We start from the raw sequence: 20,590 nt of genomic DNA, 5'->3' as shown, positions 1-20,590 counted from the left end.
GTGTATTTCTCTAGTAAGCTAAGTTTGTGACAGATGGCCTTCTGTCCATGATGAAAATGTAGGGAATTGCCTTGCATTTTATTTTCCTGTTATGGGTGAGAATAGAAAAGATCCTATCTGAGAAAGTCTTGAGCCCACTGCAAAATCCAACCAAGTAAGCACTGTATGAATGAGCACTTCAGCTTTGACTGCTTTGAAAGCACTCAGCATTTTCTGCACCAAAACCTTAAAGCTTCATGGCTTCCAACCCTAACTATTCCATGATTCTATCCTTTCCCAAACTGTGAAGCATTCACTGTATTAGTTGATATGCCTCAGCAGCAATGAACTCAAACCCCAAATTCTTATAAAGTGTAACTTTACACATCTCTCTTTTGTAACAGCAGAACTATGACTTGGATCACAAGAGGACCTGTGAGTTGCTCTTCAGGTATTCTGAGATTTCACTCAACTGTGGCAAGAGATAGCCAAGGGACAGACCCGCTCTTTAACGTACCTTAAAATTCTTCTGGGATTCCGGTGTTGGGCTATCAAGATCTATCAATTTCTTCAGCTCTTCTTCAACAGTGGACTTGGATGCTCGTTTCGGTGATGCTCGTAGATCTCTTGCTGAAGCACGCAGCCGAGGGTGGGCCATTTCATTGCCATCACTCTGGTGACGTCTTAAATGAAATGTAACAGACACATTCAGGTCTCAAAGCCCTGGGGCAGGAGGCATGAATAAAACAAGAATGATAGCACCCTCAAGATTTTCAAAGAAAAACCCTAGGTAGGGGGCATGAAGGAGGGAAAAGAGTTCCGCTAATTGAGCGGAGTCTCATCTTTATGAATACCTGTTGAAGCAATAACCTTGATTAAAAAAGATAAACTAGCAATACATTTAAAGATTATTGTAATATGTTTTCACAATAAGGAATTGAATCTATTAAAGTGTATTTTGTAAAAAAAATAAAATATACAAATGTCTTCAATGAGCCCCAAAGTAGGAAATCGCTATGTTTCTTTACTCGTTTACCTGTCTTTTTATAGTATAATTATCACAAAGTTTCACCATCTCCTTTTTACAGCCAGTTACTGGTATAATTTAGGGGATACTGTGCTCAACCCAATAAAAGTCAAGATGGGTTGAATAAATTATTTTGAAACAGGCTTTCTGAATCACTTGCTTTCAAAGTCACACTGGACTTAAAGAGTATTTTTGCTAGTAAGTTCCAAAAGAGATGGTTGCATATTGTAATGCAGAGAGACCTTTGCTTGCTTTAAGCCAGTTAGACTGGATACTGGCAGCAATCTTAACAAGGCAACATGGAGGGCCATAGACCTAATGCACAGCATGTGCAGTACTACTACATGGATGAGAGCCTTAAGGAAAACTCATGCTCTACATTAAGAGGATTTTTAATATTTGCTCAAAAGCCATTTTGAATCACCTTTAAGAAGTCCCAAGGAAAGATAAGCTTTAACAGGACTGAAATTCATATAGCTCTCAAGAAATGATAAAAAAACTTTTACAATTTAACAGGGAATGAGATTAGCTAACTTTCAAATATTAAGCCTAACTGCAGAACTCTAGATTAAAGATTAAATTCTACAGAATAATAAGCATTCAGTAGTCTTGAGCTCTTCTATAGAGAGAAGTGTCACAGATTTCAGTGAGTCTTTAGAGTTAAAAAAATAACGAAACAAGAGAACCAAAAAATAGTCTTACTTTCTTGAATCCATAAACCCCACTGAGTTTATTGTCCCTTCTGGCTTTTTCCATCCGATCAAATACTTGCTAGTAGCACCCTGGCGAGGGTAGAAAGTCCTAGGACCAGATGAAGAAGAAGAGGAAGAGGAGAAAGAAGGTGCGAGCTGGGGAGAAGTAGCAGGATGAAGCTCTTCTTTAGGAGAGCTTCTAGCACTGGTGAAAACAACCGGGCTGGCAGAGTGTCGTGAGCTCATGGTACTAGGAGAAAAACAGAATAAAGAAAAAATTTGCCAAATGTGTATATATGCACCTATTTTTAAAGCAGAACTCGAGGCACGAGATGTTACTCCTGTCAACAGTGAGTAGCGTATCAAAACCAATTCTCTCTTGTTAAGGGCCTTCCACCCATTTTTCACTAAAAACATCTCATACAGTAATAAAAAACTTTGTAAGCAACCTCTAAGGATGTAGTAGACCACCATCTCCTCATTCACCAATGGGAAATCTAGGGTTTACCTTCATTAGGCATCTTAAAGGTTATACAAGAGATTGTAGCTGAATTACCAAAAAAAAAAAAAATAAAAAAAAAAGGAAGGAACAAACCCATACATCTTTCGAAAGAGGGTTTCCTGGTACCAGTTGCAAAAAGACTTGAACTGAGAAGTCTGAGCAGGTCTCTGACCTGTATTGCATTTTGTGCAGATAGAAAAGACTTGGGATTACCAACTGCAGCTTAATTGTTGGAAGAAGGAAGAGGGCTGTAGATAGGAGCTACTCTTTAGTTATGCTGATATTCAAATCTGATGCAACTTGCACCGTATCAGGAGCACTAGGACTTAAGACAATATTTACTATAACAACCTTAAAAGGTCAGGCATTTCTAAGTACAGTTACAGGAAAACTCTGTGTACAGCCTTAGCACTGAAATAGCATTATATATTTGGAGACCTGCTTTCTATCAGCTCCCTCTACACAACTTAGCCACATTTTCATCCCAGTATACAATACTGCAAGGCAGGAATTTGAAACAGATGGCCCTGTGGTAAAGAACAGCTTCTGACTGACAAATAAAAATTAGCTGGGAGGCTGAATAAAGTCACTGAATACTCTCTTCTTTTTTAGCTTAACAGAAAATTATTCAGCAGTTTTTTCATATCTTGATAAAACAATGCATTTTCACATCTCTCACTGACACAGAGAAAGAATTCAAGGTTAAATTTATTTTGCCACCTGGGAAAATAATCTCACCTACATTTAGCATTTTAGAAGTCAGTTACTTAATCTACGCTGCTTGTCTGGCTCCTGCTGTAGTCAATGGAGAAATATCCTTAGGAGGTGATTCTCCTCATCTTAAATTAGGTGTCTCAGATACACAGGGAGAATTAATGTTTTGGAATTTCTCCTCTCTCTCCACGGACAACAGATGGAGTCTAAAAATATCACCTTCAACTATGTTTTATTTTCATATGGTGCAAGTTAAGCACCAACAGTCCCAGCAGTCAAGTGCTGTAGATTTAATGAGGAGTCTAACTGGACTGTAGTTTTCCCACCTCAAATAGCACCAGCTGCTACAGCCATCCCTCATCTAATGTACATGGGGATGGCTGTGAAGTCCCGCATATCAGGGGCAAGATACCTGTTCCCATATGTATGCAAATCAAATGACAGTAATACAGATTTACGTATTATAAAATTATTCTCTCTCTCCTCCCCACCCTATCTGTACATCTGAAAGGCCTATACAAAAACCAGCAGATTGGGAAAATATAGGAAAAGGTTTTCCTGTCCATCAAGCCCATATATTTGGCACTGCACATCACAACCTTCATATTTGTAACAAATACAAGTAAACATAATTTTTAGCAAGAAAGCAGAGAAAATTAAGTGATGGGGGAGAGGCAGTAAATTTCTTTTCATTCCCCCTTCCTTTTTCAATATTGAGATATAACTCCTACACATGCTGAGTAAAGAAGTCCATCTGTGAGGCATCACCACCACAAAATTAAACCGCCAAGGTCTGGGGAAGATGCACATCTATAAAGAAAACATATAGAGCTATTTTGTTTGGGTTTTTTTCTTCCCACTTCTAAATGCACTAAGAAGCCTTTGCTTTAGTGTAGGAAAAGGGAAGTTCTGATCACATTTCAGAATTCTTTAATCCATCAGGTTTAATCTATCCACTTTTAATCCATCATGTCCACATCTGTTTTTAATCCATTCACTCAAGGAAGTGCTAGTTGTGAGAAAACATTTCTTGGTAAAAACCAGTAACAAATCCTAGATAGGCCAGTAGAGTTGATCCTTAATATTACTAGGGAAAACAGGTAAAGAAATGATGTTCAGAATGCTCTACATAAAATTTATACATTAAATGCATATGTATATGCATTTAAGCACATACAAATATAATAAAATAGTTATTTTATTATATACTGTATATACACATTATGTTTAATGTTATTATTTTAATATTTATTATCATATGTATCATAGATGCCAAAAGCACTCTAGCAAATAAGCAGAAAAATTAGCATATGGTTTTAAGTATATTTTTTTTGAAGTGTCTTGCATTTTGAGCTGCAGTTTTACAACACAGCATTTTGGGAGGATAAACTGCTTCACGAACTATGCACAAACTGTGGACATGACACCCTATAAGTAAACACAGTCAGGACAATAGGATACAGACAGGGACATACTTGTTAAGAGAGAACATATTTGAAGAGCAAAAGGCTTTGGATAAACTCTAGAAAAAAATAAATCAGAGCTGGACCACTACAGTAGTGATGGGAAAAGAGTATCTGACACAGGAAGCATGCAGAGAATCCCTCATACTGTCTGTAAGGATGCCTGTATCAGCTTGATCGTATCTGGAAGAAATACAGTCCTCATTCTCAGGACACAGAGATAGCCACTGTTGGTACCCCACCTCCCACCTCAATTATTGAGGCATCAAGGATTAAGTTAAGGAAAAATTCAAATACCACACAACAATCTGCAACAATTACAGTTGAACCATTCATAAAAATATTATACAATTATTAAATAATATTTTAAGTATCTTCAAATTATTAAAAATAATGAAAAAGATACTTGACTAGAAATAGTCATAATTTTCCTTTCAGTTTTGATAAGAGAACCATAAGAAACTCTGTACAGTTTAGGTGGAAATGAAAGTTTGAGTTTATTTTTTTCCCAGGGAATTCATGCCATCAGTGCATATGGCTTCATTTAATGACATTCAGCTATAATGACTCTGTATAATTACTGGCCTACATAATGCAGTTCTCCTGGGATGCTATGAGAAATCTGCACAATCATCAGGAAGGACTTTCAGAATGGGGGTGGAGAATAAAAATAAAACCCAGCCAGAAGCTCTGCTCTAGAAGTTAATCACTATAATTTACATTTTGCCACCAAATCTCAGGTACAAGTTCTTTCATGCACCATTAAATCATCTGAAAACTGATTATTGCTCCTGTCTTCTACAGACACAAACACTCTAATTTGTGGTTACTTTCTTTTGTCACTGAGTTCTTTTTAGGGCCAAATTCCTTTTCTTCCTCAGAAGCCTGACTCTAAAGACATTACAGACATTCTGGCCTCCACAGGCAAAAGGTAAAAAAGTGAGAAGCAACAAAGGATAACAACTTAGAAACTGAGAGAGAAACACACCAATTAAGCTGTTCATTTCTCATGAAAAGCAGCCTACTCAGAATCACCCTTTTGTCTCCCCTCCTTCAGGAAGAGACAGATGTGGTCACATTTTGGAAGTGCCAATTTAACAAGCCTCCAGCTCCAAACTGTTGTGCCTCCATAGAAAGACCTATGGGAGAGCTGGAAGCAAACAGCTGGATCTAGGGTTTCCTCAGGTCAGCACTAGTGTTTAGTGTGCAATCACCAACTGAGGATGCCATCAGAAACAAAATGAAAGCTTTTTAGCCCACTGTGCCTTTCCTTTACTGTGAGGCATCAAACACGTGCTAGTCTTCAAAAATAAGAAATAAAGGAACACAAGCATCTTTTTTTTCTCTCTCCACCAAAATAAACAATGTGGGTGCAATGACTGCAGTATTTCTCAAGTATCATGCCCCATGTGTTCTACAAATTGCTACTACTCCTCTTTATAAAGAGCTGCATTTTTAACATCTGTTTTTTAAGTGAAACTGCAAAACAAAAACCAAACCCCAACTGTTTTTCCTAGCACAAAGCCTCGGGAATCTTTATCTGGAAATATCAGTAACAGCCTCAAAAAACATGTAGAGATTTTTTATCATCAGAGAAGCATCACATAAATGAATCCAAACCAGCAATAGAAAATAACATGCTTGGAGACACAACACTACCACATAATGACAAGACAACATCCTGGACTTAAGTTAGCGATCAAGTTGCAAAGTATATGCATGGAAGACAAAGATGAGAGCTGTCAAGTGTATGGCTGCCCTTCCAAGATATTCTCAGCTTTTCTACTGAACTATTCCTATTTGGTGCTCAGAGAAGAGCAAACCAGAACTGTAGATGTACAAAGATAGCATTCACTTTAGGCACACTTTTATGGTAAAGCTTCCAAGAGTTACATCTAATTTTCCGAGGGTTTGAGTTGCTTCTGAACAAATCCTTCCAAATGGAAATGCTACTGACAACTGTGTAAGAATCTCCCGTAAAGCTGCTGCTAGTTATATTCAGGCGTATTGCAGGGCATGTGGTAAATTCTAATGAATGATAAAAAATTGAATACGAACATGCTTGTCTGAAAAGGTATAAAATCGTAAATAACTACCATAGAGATTTTAACCTTCAAGGGGCGCATGCTAAAATCACCCAAAATCTAAGTCCCTCTGCACAGTGTTGTTTACAGATTCGCTAAGTCCTTCAAGCAAGGTTTGGAAACACCAGTCTCAAAGACCTGGCTGGGATTTATAGCAACTGAATATGAACTTTAGTGCCAAAAATGGCCAACCAGGAGAAGCAGAAAACTAGAGCAGGACCACCATTAATAGCTTACTTAGTCAAAATTACTATTACAAAGTACATGGAGACCGTTCAGTACAGTCTCTATGACAACCCTCTGCAGCTACTGTATGAGTTGTTGAAATGTCTGATAAACATGTAGCCTTGCTCAAAACGATTAGTAAAAATTGCTTCAGACTCCCAGTCTGTAGGCATTTTAGCTGCATCTTCAAACCTGAGGTGCCTCAAGAATAAAAGCGCAATAGTCAGGCTCCACAAGGCCAACCATTTATCATTATCATACACGTTCCTTGAAAGAGCTGTGTTTTTTTTCTTGTTGCTAGTATGACACAGTATCGAGTATTTTTCAAAAAGCACGCTGAATACCTTTTGGGAAATAGGTTATGAAAATGGTCTAGAATATTTTCTGCCTCTGGCAGCTCTGGTTAATGTGTATACTGGGTATCTCCCATCTGAGGTGTCCAAGCACATTACACACGTACTCGATATGCCAATTTTACTAGTGACAAAACTGAGGAAGACAGGGAAGGTGACTGTAATGTACCCACAAGCCTGCAGCAAAATGAGATTAAAATCTACATGATGGCACTCCCAAGCAACCTCCTCTCAACACTGATCATACTGACTGCAAACAGATTTCTAAACAAGACTGGGTAAAAAAAGTGAGAAACATCTGAAATGTGTACCTGCAAGACTAAAAAAGCTGTTCATTAATAAAATGTACTGATCTCCTTTCTGATCCACATATGAACTTCAGTTGTTGCAAGATATTCCTTATCAACGTATCACACACATCTATCTTATGTTAGTTTAGTAGGAGGTGTATGGAATATACTCTTAAAGACATTCTTTAGTTATAAGCTGTAGGAGATGCAAAGACTAAAGGTGGCCTTAATATTCAAGCATTCTGCACTGTGAGATCTTTCAAAACACTGGTTAACATAACCAGTCTCTTCAACATCTACTTCTCACTTTTGATAGTTCAGAGTGAGAATAGGAAAACGAGTGTGGAGGGGTCAATCTCCTAAGAGGTGAAAATTACCTTGTATGTGAGACGGCATCACTAAGACTATAAGCACTGTTCTCCCTTGTTAGAGGATTGGAGGCTGGTTGACTTTTGCTGTGAATATCCAGGCTCAGCGAAGACTCGGTCTTTCGGTCCATGTGGCTGTCCTTTTCTAATGTCCTGTCTGCAATGGAGACCACTTCGCTGGAGCTATGCCACAGTGGTGCCACTTTTTCTTTTGTTAGCCCTGTACGGGGAGATGTTGCTGCTCCCAGGGAGGCAGTGCTGCCATGGCTAGGTCCGTAGGAAGTGGTATCTATGCCACTATCAGCGGAAGTCCCTTGAAGGTAGTTGTAGCTGTTGAGCTCTGATTCGGTGCGCTCTCCACTGTCATACCATTTCTCATCACTGTGAGCACTGGAGGCATTGCTGGACAGAGTATTGCTGCTGGAATGGCTGGAGTAGTGGCTGTCAGACTACAGAAGAAACAACAATCCAAAAAAAGAAACAAACAGACTTGCAGGTTTATGTAAGAATTATGGCAGTAAAGAGGAGGAGGAAATAAATAGTTACAAAGTCACTGCACAATAGGAGCTCTTCTACCTTGAGGGATTGGATAGATACATTGAGGAGACTAACAAACTCTAAAACTTTCATTCCAGTGTAATGCATGTGCTCTTCTCTGGGTGCACATAAAGAGCTTTCATGTGGATTTGGAAGCCACGTCTTAACTGTTCAGGGAAAGTCAGAGTTGTTTGTGTTTTGTCCCAAAATAATTCATGCTGTTTCTTTTCAAGCACAGTTCTCCAATGAAACTGGCTGAGCTGTGTAGACTTAGTTATAACTACTATAATTAAAAATATTCTTATTTTAAGACTCCAATGGTTTAGAACATAAAATACAACCAATCCACAGGAAGCAAATGTTATTTTAATAATCCAATTGCCCATCAACAGGTTAAACTAGGGTGAAATAACCATTGCTCCTTTCTACCCCTTTGTAGGGTATAATTCCTCCTCAGCAGGAGTGCCCTTTGCAAATGGCCACTGAAATGCCATTTTACTAATCTGAAATTGTTTTCCAAGAGGCAGAATTGCAAGGAAGGGAGCATTAAAGGACTGCTTTTAAATTGTCCCATCAGGGCATGCCGGTGTCTGGCTGGTTTGTATGTTCTGTCCTTGGTTTCAACCTGATGTTATGAAGAAACTGCATGCCTTCAATTGCATAGTGATCATCACTAGACTATACCACTACAGGAAGAATTTCTTGCCATATGCTTATCATTGCTTAGCATCTCACCTATCTTTGGGGTATTTATACCCATCTGAATTCCTTAATTTTAGTTTTCATCTACAGAATTTATCTAAGTTCTGATTATATAGTCAGAACTGAAGCAGTTTTTTGGTAGGCAATGGACTTGTTTGGTGACCACATGGCCTCAGAATAAGGGAAGGGATGGAAAGGAGACTTAGAACCACCTTGCCTATCTGTCTGCCCCTGGAGTTTTACTGAATTGGCATGCACAGAGATCCCAGTAAAATATAAAAAAATAGATGCCGTTTCTGTTTTTACTGGAAAAGAGGGAAAATAGGGAATGGATGTAAACTGTGGGCAAGAAATCTCAGCATCCACTTCTTACTATATTAAAGCAAGACTTGAAAAAAAAACAGTAGGAATATTAAATAAGTTGATCCAGGCTTCTAGTTATCTCCAATTAAAGCTACTGCTCCTCATTAAGAACTGCATCACTCCCCCATACATCTGTCCACATAATAAAGATTTACTTTAACAACGACTAAACGAGAAGAACGCAAGCAATAATAATTCCACTGCTACGCTTTGCATGCAAGCAATGAGTTTTATATGACATTATTACGCGTTTAAACACAACTCATGAAAAGCAGGTCAATCTAAATATAAAAATTAGCTTGTGCTCCTAAGAATATGGACAAGTGTGGTGGTGTTGTTTTTTTTTAAAATAATAAAGATGTATTGTATGAATTAAAATATTATATTGAAAGAAGAATGCTGGTAAGCAGGAGCAACTAAGAGGAACCAATTAAAGATTCTCTCACACATAAATAAGCGCAACTAATACTTTCAGTATAATCACACAATAACTCTGTATTTATACAATTATATAAATAGATAAAGTGATACAGCTTACTGGGTAATTTAAAGTTTAAAGGGTGTGTGGGGGTTTGTAATTCTAATTAAATTTAAAATGTCTTGAAAATTATTTATGAATATTTATCTATCTCTCTGTACATAAATCAGGAAGTGAGAGCCTCCAAAAAGGTGTGAATATCAAACTCTGCAGAGACAGAAGGACAGAATTTGCTGTTTGGATCTTAAACAAGAATAAAACAAGAATGGGTTGTGTTTTTTTTCAGCAGGACTCCGGCAGACCTTTCAGACAAAGTTTTTCACCAGTGTGCAAGGTAGGTTATGGAAAGGAAGTAATACATGAAGAAAATGGGGAAAATACAAACCCAAAAGCAAGAACACTCTTTTGTCTTAAATAAGTGGCTTTCCAAGTGTTGCATTAAAAAATATATTAGTAACTTTAGGCCTCACATGTGAGGCCTATGAATAGCTGTGTAAATTCCCACTAACTCTCTGCTTATCACAAACTAACAGACACGAAGTTGCTGTTCAACTGGCAATAACTAATAAATAGTTCAGTAGGCTGTGCCTAGCTGCTGTAGAGTTCAGGAAACAACAGGTCTGCTCTATTACTTCCTCCATGTTCTAGCAGAGAACGAGGCCTGAGGATTTTTTTCCCGCCTTCTTAAATCATATTGAATATACTTTGAACTACACTTCTGGTATTGAGAGTCTTTGGAGCAAAAGCAATACATAAAATAATTCCGTTTTTAGGATAACTTACATGACCCTGCTTATTTGGAGACAAGTGAACGACAGGATCCTGTCTCATCAGTCTTCCACTGGGGCTTTCTCTGAAGGATGGCAGTACCTTTGATACTGCTGGGAGATGGCATGTTGGTTCTGCAATACAGCACACGATGTACTGAAAAGTATATGCAGTGCAACAAGCTACAAAAACATGTAACCTCATTTTACACTGCTGTTTTCCCAATACTACCCCAAAACTTTGGATACCTAATATGAAATTAATTTCAAATAAAAAACAAGTATATTGTGACAAAACACAGGTGAGTAAGTGAGGGCTCATTCCTGCCTGGCGTAAATCAGTACAAGTTCATGAAAATCCAGCAGTCACCATCCTGGCATTCAGTAGAACCACCTGAATGGCATCATGGCATTGGTACAGACTTCCCAAGGAAGCGGTGGAATCACTATCCCTGGAAGTGTTCCAAAAACACGTACAAGAAACGCTTAGTGACATGGTTTAGTGGTGGCCTTGGCAGCCCTGGGGTAAAGGTTGGACTTGATAATCTTAAAGGTCTTTCCAACCTAGCTGATGCCCCCATTGTCCAACAGCACTATAGCAGAGCATTAAACCAGCAGAATGTTAATTTTCACAGTGTATTGACGTTGCATCTCGATATGTACATTGCTTATGGACAAGAGACTAAAATTACGAAGATCCACATTTTGTTAAATCATATTCTACGCAAGGCAGGATAACAGCAAAAGTCTACAGTGATCATGTATATAAACACATTTTCTGCAGTATAACTACTACACATAGTTCTTGTCAAAGTTAAGGCAAGTTAAATAAACATTTTCTAACTGAAGAGCCAGCAAAAGATTTGTTGAAATCATAATATTCCCTTAAAAATTGCTGGCTGTGAAGGTGGAAACTGCATGGGTGTACAAAAGGAACACTTATTAAACCTGACAAAAGTGGACAGAATTCAAGTCACTCATATGGACAATCACAGGAGTGCTCTATGACAATTAAACTTATTTTTTCCCAGGAGAAAATTATAGAAGTGTAGAGGGTGTTCAGACACAGCCCATCAGGTAGGTAATTGTGTTCTCAGAGCCCAAGGCCAGTATTTTTAGAAGAATCTCAGTTGTGACTTTTTACATGAATCTTCCCTCCTGTGCTTATGCAATATTCTGCACTTCTAAAAATGCTGCTTTTAAGTAGAATACATGCTTATAAACATTAAGTACTTAATATCCATGGTAATTAGCAGTGCTTTCCCCAACACTGCAACAGTTTTGTTCACCCTGACCTGCAGCATTGCTAGCTTTTTTTAAATTAAACTTTGTCTTTTTAATTAAAAAAATACTATATAGAAAAAAATAAATCAAACTTGAATCCCCCTGGCAAGTGGTAGCAAGCAGTGCTGGTGCACAAAGTTCTTCTGAATTTAAGAACAGGCCAGAAAGGAGAAAGGAGTGAGTGTGTGGATTCACTGTACCTAATGCTTTATTTACCTTGAGACAGGTTATCCCAAGTAGAAATATGTTTATGTGTCATAGAACCAAACTTTCACCTAGATTCACCAGACTGGCAATAAAGTCTCCAGTCAAAGATGCAGCTTCCAACTGCGACTCTATGAATGCAGGACAATACACAAGAGATAAAATACAGCAATTATATGTCAGGTCGCATTTTTCAGCCTTTGCCAAATGTTGGAGCCAACTCTTTTACCAGACAATTTTCCCTGTTCTTTTTTGGCTTTATTTATTTTGCTAATATGGTGGCACCTGACATCGTAGAACAGAACTTGCTGGCAGCTCTGCTCAGAGCCAGCACCACCACCCAACTGTTGGTCTGCAAAAGTAATGCTAAGCAAAAGATCAGTTTTACATGTGTTGTTACCATCACACAGTATCAAAACATATGCGATTAAAAATTGTTCTGTCAAAATGAGAACTGCAGATCAGTATAATCACAGCTTTTCAGTGAGAAGTATGGGGGGAGTTGTGAAGGAGGGACTGACAGATGGCTTCAATAACAAGGCACAGATCACTAAGGTTGTGAAGGTATGTGAATAAAGCGTATCTTCAGAACCTGAGGGTGTCATTTACCTTAAACTCCTACTGATCTTACTGAACCTTACTCTGTGTTCAATATTAATTCATATACATAGAACAAAAGCTGTGATGCAGTAAAATGATGATCTATATTGAAAACAGAAAAAATACGGAATTGTTTAATTATGGTAACAAAGTCAGAAAAATCCAATCTAGCAACCTTGACCATAGGGATCATGTAGGATTCAAGGCTGCTTCTAGACAGGACATTTCCACTGGTGTCAATCTCACCGGTATTCACTCAACTCAAGCTATAGCTGTAGCAAAAGGTCTATGTGCAAAAACTTCAGATGAAGACTTAACAATGCGAATTCTTAGTAGCCAGCTGTTTTATGTAGTTAATATGTTACCTCAGCTGACAGCTTAATTGCCAAGTGCAATGAAAACATATACACTGGTGGAAGGTGATTACCAAGCTATAGATTTACTTCACTATTTAAACTTTAATTGGCGCTTTTTTTTCATTTTGTACATGGTATTTATAGCTTCAATGATCAAACAATCAATTTGCATTTCTATAGCACCCAAGAGGGAGCTTCACAAGCACTTTAGACAAACTGAGCAAAAATTAAACTAAGCCAAGCCACTCAGGAGAGCAGCTGAGGTCAAACAAGTCCTCAACAGCACAACAAATTATTAAGCATGTCTACCCAGCTGCTTCTAGAAGGACAGAATGTTTCAGGGTAAAAGCATTAAGGTAGATTTAGTTCCACAGTCAAATGAAGAACTGAAGTCAGCTCTTCCTCAGGTGATACTCATAGGTCCCAAGGAAACAGACTGCACAAGCTAGTACATGTTCCAGACCTAGAAGAAGGTTAACTTTCAAAGACACTGAAAACACAGTGCTTAAGAGGGTTCTTTCTCTGCATGGAGAGGTATTGCCAAAGTCACCTTGTAGTTAGTACCACTTGCTGATAGCAAAGAATTAATTACCTACCCATCTGGTCAGCGATACTATCCTCACTTCTTTGCCAGCTGGGTGTGGATTTGCCGCTACCACCTGTATCTGATTGAGTGTTCTGCCTGTCAATGGAAGCAGGGGATCTACGGCTAATTCCAAACCTGTTGTAACACCCCAAAAAACAAAGTAGATAATGATTTTAAATATGCATAAATCTCACATAAGGGGTAAAGAGCATTTTTAAGAAGCTAGTGTCAAACAACAGGACAGACCAACACACAGCACAACTGCTTGAGTGAATTTATAATGTGTTTCCATTGAATTTTGTGGCAGCTTTCAGGACCCCTGTGCTTCTTTAGCGTGTAAGATTACAGTACTTACTGATTTATTGAGCTTCTTTCATCAAGAACAGCTGGTTACAGTGCATACAATTAAAAACAGACCAAACTATTCAGAAATAAAATTATTAGTTTTCATCTACAGAGATATTTACATAGAAAGGTGCTCAGACCATTACACAGTTACAGAAAATTGACCACAATGATTAAAACGTAAAAGTTTGTACATAAGCCACAGAAGGAAATGAGGTGTGTTTATTATGAAAGGATGGATCCTTTTAACTGGGAAATCACTACCTCAAATTGGTCAAAGAGAGCATCAGAAAGTTTGTTCGGGCAATCCCATGGATCTCAGCCACTTCCGTGGGTTCTGAGCAAAAGACTAAGTAAGGTTATACCTAGATGATGCAGATATATAAGCAAACACAACATGGACTCATTTGGGACAATACTGCACTGCCAGGTATTTTAAGTAAGTGTTTATAAAGATAACTATTAGATATGGATTCCCAAAACCTGGGGATTATAAATTCTGGAGATTATTAAATTATTTGATCACAAAATAAAGTAGACTAAAGCTGTAGGAAAAGAGCAAGACATGTATTCCTATTCCTGTAGAAGAAAGCACAGAGAGCAAAAGGAAAACTGTGTTCAGTGGACTTTGTAAATGCTGTTAGATTAGTCAGGTGGATTTTGGAAAGCTCAATAAAGATACAGTAAACTCAAAGAGAATAATCTAATGACAAAGGAGACACACAATCCTTCTGTGCCATACTGTCTATATGCCTTATATGCCTAAAAGCCTGTAAGAATTATATCCATGATACTCTATTACATATAAACCCCTTAAGTCTTTAAAAAAATTATAGCTGGGTTCAGAATTTACAGGTCAATAATTAAGAATTACTCAATAATAATGCATTTTTGAGGTGGCTGTTTTTTTTTTCCCCAGACATACCCTGAAGGAAAAAAACTTCCCAAAACTCTACATGCACAGAGTAAAACCCAAAAGAATTAGAACAGGCTGATATATTCTCTATATATCAAGGAGTTTCACTACGCATCTAACACAAGAACAGAAAATAAAATACCCAAACTCTGCTTTCCACCTACTCTACTACCTACAGACTGCCTACATGACCTCCACTGTAAAACAGACATCTGCCCAACTGTCAGAAAAAGCTCAGTGTGGTTAACCCATTTGAAAGTTAGGGTACTTTTACGCCAAATGAACCCACCAAAGCATCATCACGACTCAAAACAACAAAATCCCACTCCCATCCTTAAAGACAAGCAGCATTACACACAGCACAGCTCCAAAATGTCATGTTTTGAAATTTGTCCCTTCTAAATTTTACCCAAAGAAGATCCTATTTCCCTTTTGTTCACTGCTCCCTGGTACAGTCAACATGAGGTTTGATGAACAGAAAAAAATGTAATGAAAACCTGGATATATTTGCTTTCTGAATACAAACAATTTACATTGAAACTGCATGAACTGAGTAATGCTGTTTTTTTTCCATTCACACAGACTAGGTAAGATTTCACTCAATCATATACCTAAATTAAACACGACGAATTCAATACCAATTCAACACATGCATAGGAAGTCTAAATACAGCATTTGCAAAGCTGATTGATTCTTTAAACAGTGATCTGAGGTAATTTTTCAACCTTTTAAGACTTGGGAAGTATTTTGGGAAGAATATCTTTTAATGACAAAATAACTAGAAGTTACTACCTAAAAGAAAAAGCCAAAATCCCAAGAAACCTTGCTATGATGAAGTTGTGCTGCATCAATATTTTACTTCCTACGCATTATCCTCTTACCTAAATGCCATAGTGATCATATGTATAAAAGAAGTCAATTTTGCATTTGGCATAATTTATAATTTGACTGTTTTCAAGATCAGAGATACATAAACCCAACATGTTTCTAACTTTATTTCATTAAAATCACTATTCTATTCATTGAGCAGCATGAAATATCTTTAGACTGCATTTCTTACAATGCAAAGAATAATATTCCAAAGCAAGAATAATAAATGCAGGTGGTGCTATATTCTATGCTGCTTAAATACATAGCCCATTGGGGTGTGTAGGAATGAACCTAAAAAACTTGAAGGAGAGCTAAATCGGGAATAAATTGTTTAACTAGACATTTTATATATCTGTCATAAGAAACCCACAATTTCATTTTTTTGAATTTCATTTATACATTCTACAATAATGTATTATATATACATACCTTCAGATAAACTTCAGATAAACACAGGATAAGTAAATGAAACACACATATGTACATCAAGAGCAATCTGGGTATTCTTGAAGGCAGTGAAGGTTTTGCCTATACCCAGCATAGGATATGGACCAATAATCTAGAAGAGGCAGCAGTTACTGCTCTTACCAATGTCTGACAGAGGTTGGACGCACACCCATGCTTCCAGTCATCTAAGTTTCACAAACTTTTCAAATCTGTCATATCATGCAATGAGAGAGAAATATACACACAAATTATGCATACCTGGACTGGCATACCTAGAGCACACTGGAGCCTCACCTCAGGAAGATTACCTTCAGGATGTGGTGTCTGCTAAGCCCCTACTGCAGCCCATCCTTCTCTCCACCATCTTAGTAATTAAATACTATAATCTTTCTCTCCTATTTTAGCAGCATATATGGGTTTAATCAGTGGCCAGCTCTACCTGGTATATCAAACATCACTACAGAGTTGCCCTGAAGCTGGTGTCTGAGATGAATCTCAACAGAAGATGCACATGGAACTGCAATGATTTTTTAGTAATGTGACAAACATCAGTTTGCTTATCGAGGCAAGAGAGTTTCCTTCATAACTGCATTTTTCCTTCCTTATTACATTTTTCATGCTTTCAATTTAGGCTGGCAGATGATGTTTGAAAAGTCTTGAGTAAATATGATTCATGTGTACAAGGACAGTATGTGAGGCAAAGTACTTTTCCTAAGAGAACAGAACATAATAGTCAAATAATTGGAGTTTAATGAGTGATATTTCTTCTTTTTAAAAAAACATCCAATAAGGAACATGCAAAGTTCATGCATTAATTTCTTCTTTCATTATTCCATTTAAACAGTGTCTTCTTGCACTAAATTAAAACTTCAAAACCAAAAAGACTGTATAGACAACATTTCTAGGACACATCTCTGCTGAACTTGCAAAATGCTCAAAGAATGCTATAGTGAACATGTGTGTATAATTAATTTGAAAGATGGAAAAGGGTTGGATGGGTGCTGGTATGCTCTGAAGCCAATTCAAAACAAAAAACCCAGTGTGTCTGAAAGTCCTTTTCTACTCAAGCAGTTATGATTGTGATGGTTTAATGACATAAGGCAGCAATACCTTTTTTGTAGAGCAAATGACATGGCTGGAAAAGAGCAGACAAGATATTGGGAGCACAAGCTGCTCTTCAGAATTCAAGGCAATAAATAAGTTCTGCTGGCATAAATAAGCCAGGAAGTAAGCAGTATATAAAGAGGTTGTGTTTTTTCCGGCTGCAGAGGTTTGGACACACTTCTACTTAGCTTCCTTACAGCAAAGTTTAATGGGTTCAAAGCAAATCTCCTACTGTCTGTGGGACTTAAGCATAAAGTTAAAATAATGATCTCAAGAGGCTCAATAGTCTCATGAATCAAACCCTTCATAGAGGTGCACAGCAGAAAAGAAATTAAAACCTCAAACTGAGCCGCAAGGAGAAAGACAGGGAAGACAAATCTTCAGTGCCCTAGAGCAATGAGCACCACTTGTCCAAGCACATGGCCAGAACAGCATTCTCTAGACTGACAGTCCTGGAGTAAAGGCTGGACTTGCTGATCTTAAGGGTCTTTTCCAATCTAGCTGATTCTGTAACTCTATGACACAGAGCACTGTCCTCTTACAGGCACCTAAACAGGCAAAAGATAGTGCCTTGTGCAAAACAGTTCCTGGTATTTAATTTTACAAATAATAATTTTTTTTCTTAATAGAAGATACTTTACACAAGATCCAAACCAGAACTGAGTTACACACAATGACCTGCAACATAGTTAAGACAACTTGAGAGGGAAGCTTTGCAGTGTGAACTATCAGCAGTTTTGCCCCTTTATATTCTCTATAAGAAGCAGTTCGGAACGTGGTATACAGCTCTCCTGCTGCCAATAATTTTTTTCCCTGCTTGGATATACTTGATTTATTGCTCCTTTCAGTGTTCTCCGAAAATGATACAGATTTAATTTCTTTCTCTGTAAGTTGCCCCTTACACTGATATTGGATCACTTCAGAAAATTTGAAGATTTCTGGAGAGCTGGAAGACAGCACTTTAAAACAGGATGACTGTGAACATGCAAAAAAGATGCTAGCTGTGGATTAGTTAGTGGTTTCTGTGCCTACACAGCTGAAATCTTAGTTGCACTAAACACTACTTTGCTTCAACTATTAGAACAGACTATGAAGTCCCAAATCTATTACCTAATTTGTTGTAGAATCTAAACCTGTGAAATGAAGCAATTTACAACATGAAAACAGTACCTTTACTGAAGGTTTTTAAGTACATAAAGGTCCTTTTGTATAGTAACCTAAGCAGTTGTAGACTAGAATCAGAGAGGTTAGGTCACAAAGGGAAAAGGGGGAGGGCAAGAGATTTTTAACACTTGACTCTTCAAAAAGCATGACAATGATATTTGAAAACAATCACATTTTAATGTGTGTAAACAACAGCTGACAGGAGGCTGTGGAAGCACTCCTTTAGTTTAATGTACATTACAACAAATGGAACAGCAAACAAAAGACTTGCCTAAAAAGAGTATGAAAAAAGTCTGGTGCCTACCCTTCTGGCATAGATTTTTGTCTGTATGTGCCCCCACCAGATCCAGTCTCACTTGAGGATGATAAGTTGCTTGGAGAATTACGGCACTGTTGCGATCTTGCTAAGGCAATGGATGAAACAGTGACGTATACATCAGAACCAGGAGACAATCTGTTCAGAGCAAACCACCCAGACAAATCAGCAATATCATAGTACAAAGCTTGAGGGACAACATCATGGAAATTCTTACATCAGCAAAGAATACAGCATCATAGAGACAGAAATGAAGTCAGTTGAAGGATCAGACATTTCCCATTATTAATGGTGAAATTAAATCAGCTGTGAAAAGCTGGATGCAGGGGAGTAAATGAAGAGGCAAGCGTGGGAGGAAAAAGCTGGCACACACTAGTAAAGCATCCCAGATTTGAAAGTCTTGATTTTTTTTTTACAGATTGCGTGTAAGGAATAATGAAGTATGACAAAATATTTCTAATTCTCAAAACAAACTCTTGCCTGGAATTTAAACTAACTGTATTGAGCTGTCTGTGCAAACTTTTCCAAGAGTATCAAGCTTATCTTTATGCCACCAAACTTGTCCACATTAAATCACAAGGACTAAATTTGTAAATACCTTAAAATCCCCCCTAAAAACTAAACATTCTTATATGAAACTATTTCAACATACCAGAACGCTGAAAATACAGACCTGAGTTATATGAAGCCTTCTCCTGTCAGAATAACCATACGGCAAATAAATGGGCTAGAACTGCAACACATGCACCCGGGCAGAATGGCTGGAAGCAGCAGACTTAGACTGTTCCAACTCGTATATCCTGTTCTGTAGTTAGCAAAAGGCTTTTGCTTTTTGAGATCATCTTTTGCTTTGTGCATTTTGTTTCCCAAAACCCAACCAAATTCACTGCTGCTAAGCTAGTTTTATTCTACTTGGTGGTGACTGCAGCCATTCAGAAATTCAGCAGTGATTTCAGAGTTTAAATTATATCATCCATGAACATCAAAATCCTACTCTGAATGAAAATCTTGATCATGTGGTTTAGGAAAAATAACTTACACAAGTTAAACAGCAACTTAACCTTTATAATTACAAAATCATATTGACTTCAGTGAAACACACAGTTATCTCAGTACACAACTTGGGTCTGGGGGTTTAGAAGGTCACAGCCCAGACACTTCACATCTGTAGAGGAGTGGCAGATTTTAATCAGCTCTCACCACAATAGTGTAAGAACTTTAAAAGTTCAAAAACTCTTTCAAGAATGATAAAAACCCCACATCTCACTGATTTATGATTACTGTATGCACATATATATACTGTTACGTATATATATCCAAAGAGCATATGTGTCTATATATATCTCAAATGTGCATTTTACCCTGACTACTTTGCACAAAAGCAGTAAACTAACAAAATCCTAGGATGAGAAGAGCAGTAGGACTGGACCAAACATCTTGACCATCTGGAATTTCCTAAAACGCATATGACTCTCTTTCCCAGACAAGAAAGGAATGATCTAACACCTGACCATTACAAGTATCATACCAAACCCAGTAATTCATTTTTAGCCTATCAAATTAATTTAACTTATCTCACATTTATCAAGCAACACTTCTCAAATATTTGACTGCAAAGAATATGGTTCAAGAGTTGAAAACTTGGGGAACCATGAGCCAAGCAGTTATCTTTCCCAGTGGCACTCTTATAAAGAGGGAAAAAAAAAAGTTCAGCCAACAAAAATACGTGCTTTCAATAACATTCACTAACTGATATAGGCACACACATTTAAAACTCAGCTATGCTTGCTGAGGAATACACAATTTAAAAGTATGACCTTTTTTCCCCAACACTAAATTAGAATTTATGGCAAG

The 20,590-nt window shown here is 37.6% G+C and overlaps 1 protein-coding gene across 1 annotated transcript in view; it reads right to left on the bottom strand.

Moving 5' to 3' along the window:
* Window positions 1–308: 308 nt before the first annotated feature.
* The window catches only part of SIPA1L1 (signal induced proliferation associated 1 like 1), a 203,727-nt gene continuing 183,445 nt past the window's right edge, over window positions 309–20,590 (bottom strand). The window contains exons 13-18 of the mRNA XM_057421358.1: window positions 18,725–18,874; window positions 13,585–13,709; window positions 10,561–10,679; window positions 7,707–8,146; window positions 1,709–1,948; window positions 309–662 (exon numbers count right to left, since the gene is read on the bottom strand). Of these exons, the coding sequence (XP_057277341.1) occupies window positions 488–662; window positions 1,709–1,948; window positions 7,707–8,146; window positions 10,561–10,679; window positions 13,585–13,709; window positions 18,725–18,874 (1,249 nt within the window). The 3' untranslated portion in view covers window positions 309–487. The remainder of the gene's footprint in view (window positions 663–1,708; window positions 1,949–7,706; window positions 8,147–10,560; window positions 10,680–13,584; window positions 13,710–18,724; window positions 18,875–20,590) is intronic.

Source organism: Pezoporus wallicus, unplaced genomic scaffold (genome assembly GCF_028554395.1).
Source record: "Pezoporus wallicus isolate ANWC-B61680 ecotype Strahan unplaced genomic scaffold, APGP_CSIRO_Pwel_v1 contig_2144, whole genome shotgun sequence".
NCBI classification, from domain to species: domain Eukaryota; kingdom Metazoa; phylum Chordata; class Aves; order Psittaciformes; family Psittacidae; genus Pezoporus; species Pezoporus wallicus.
Note: the sequence above shows the minus strand (reverse complement) of the source record. Positions and strands in the feature narration are given on the sequence as shown.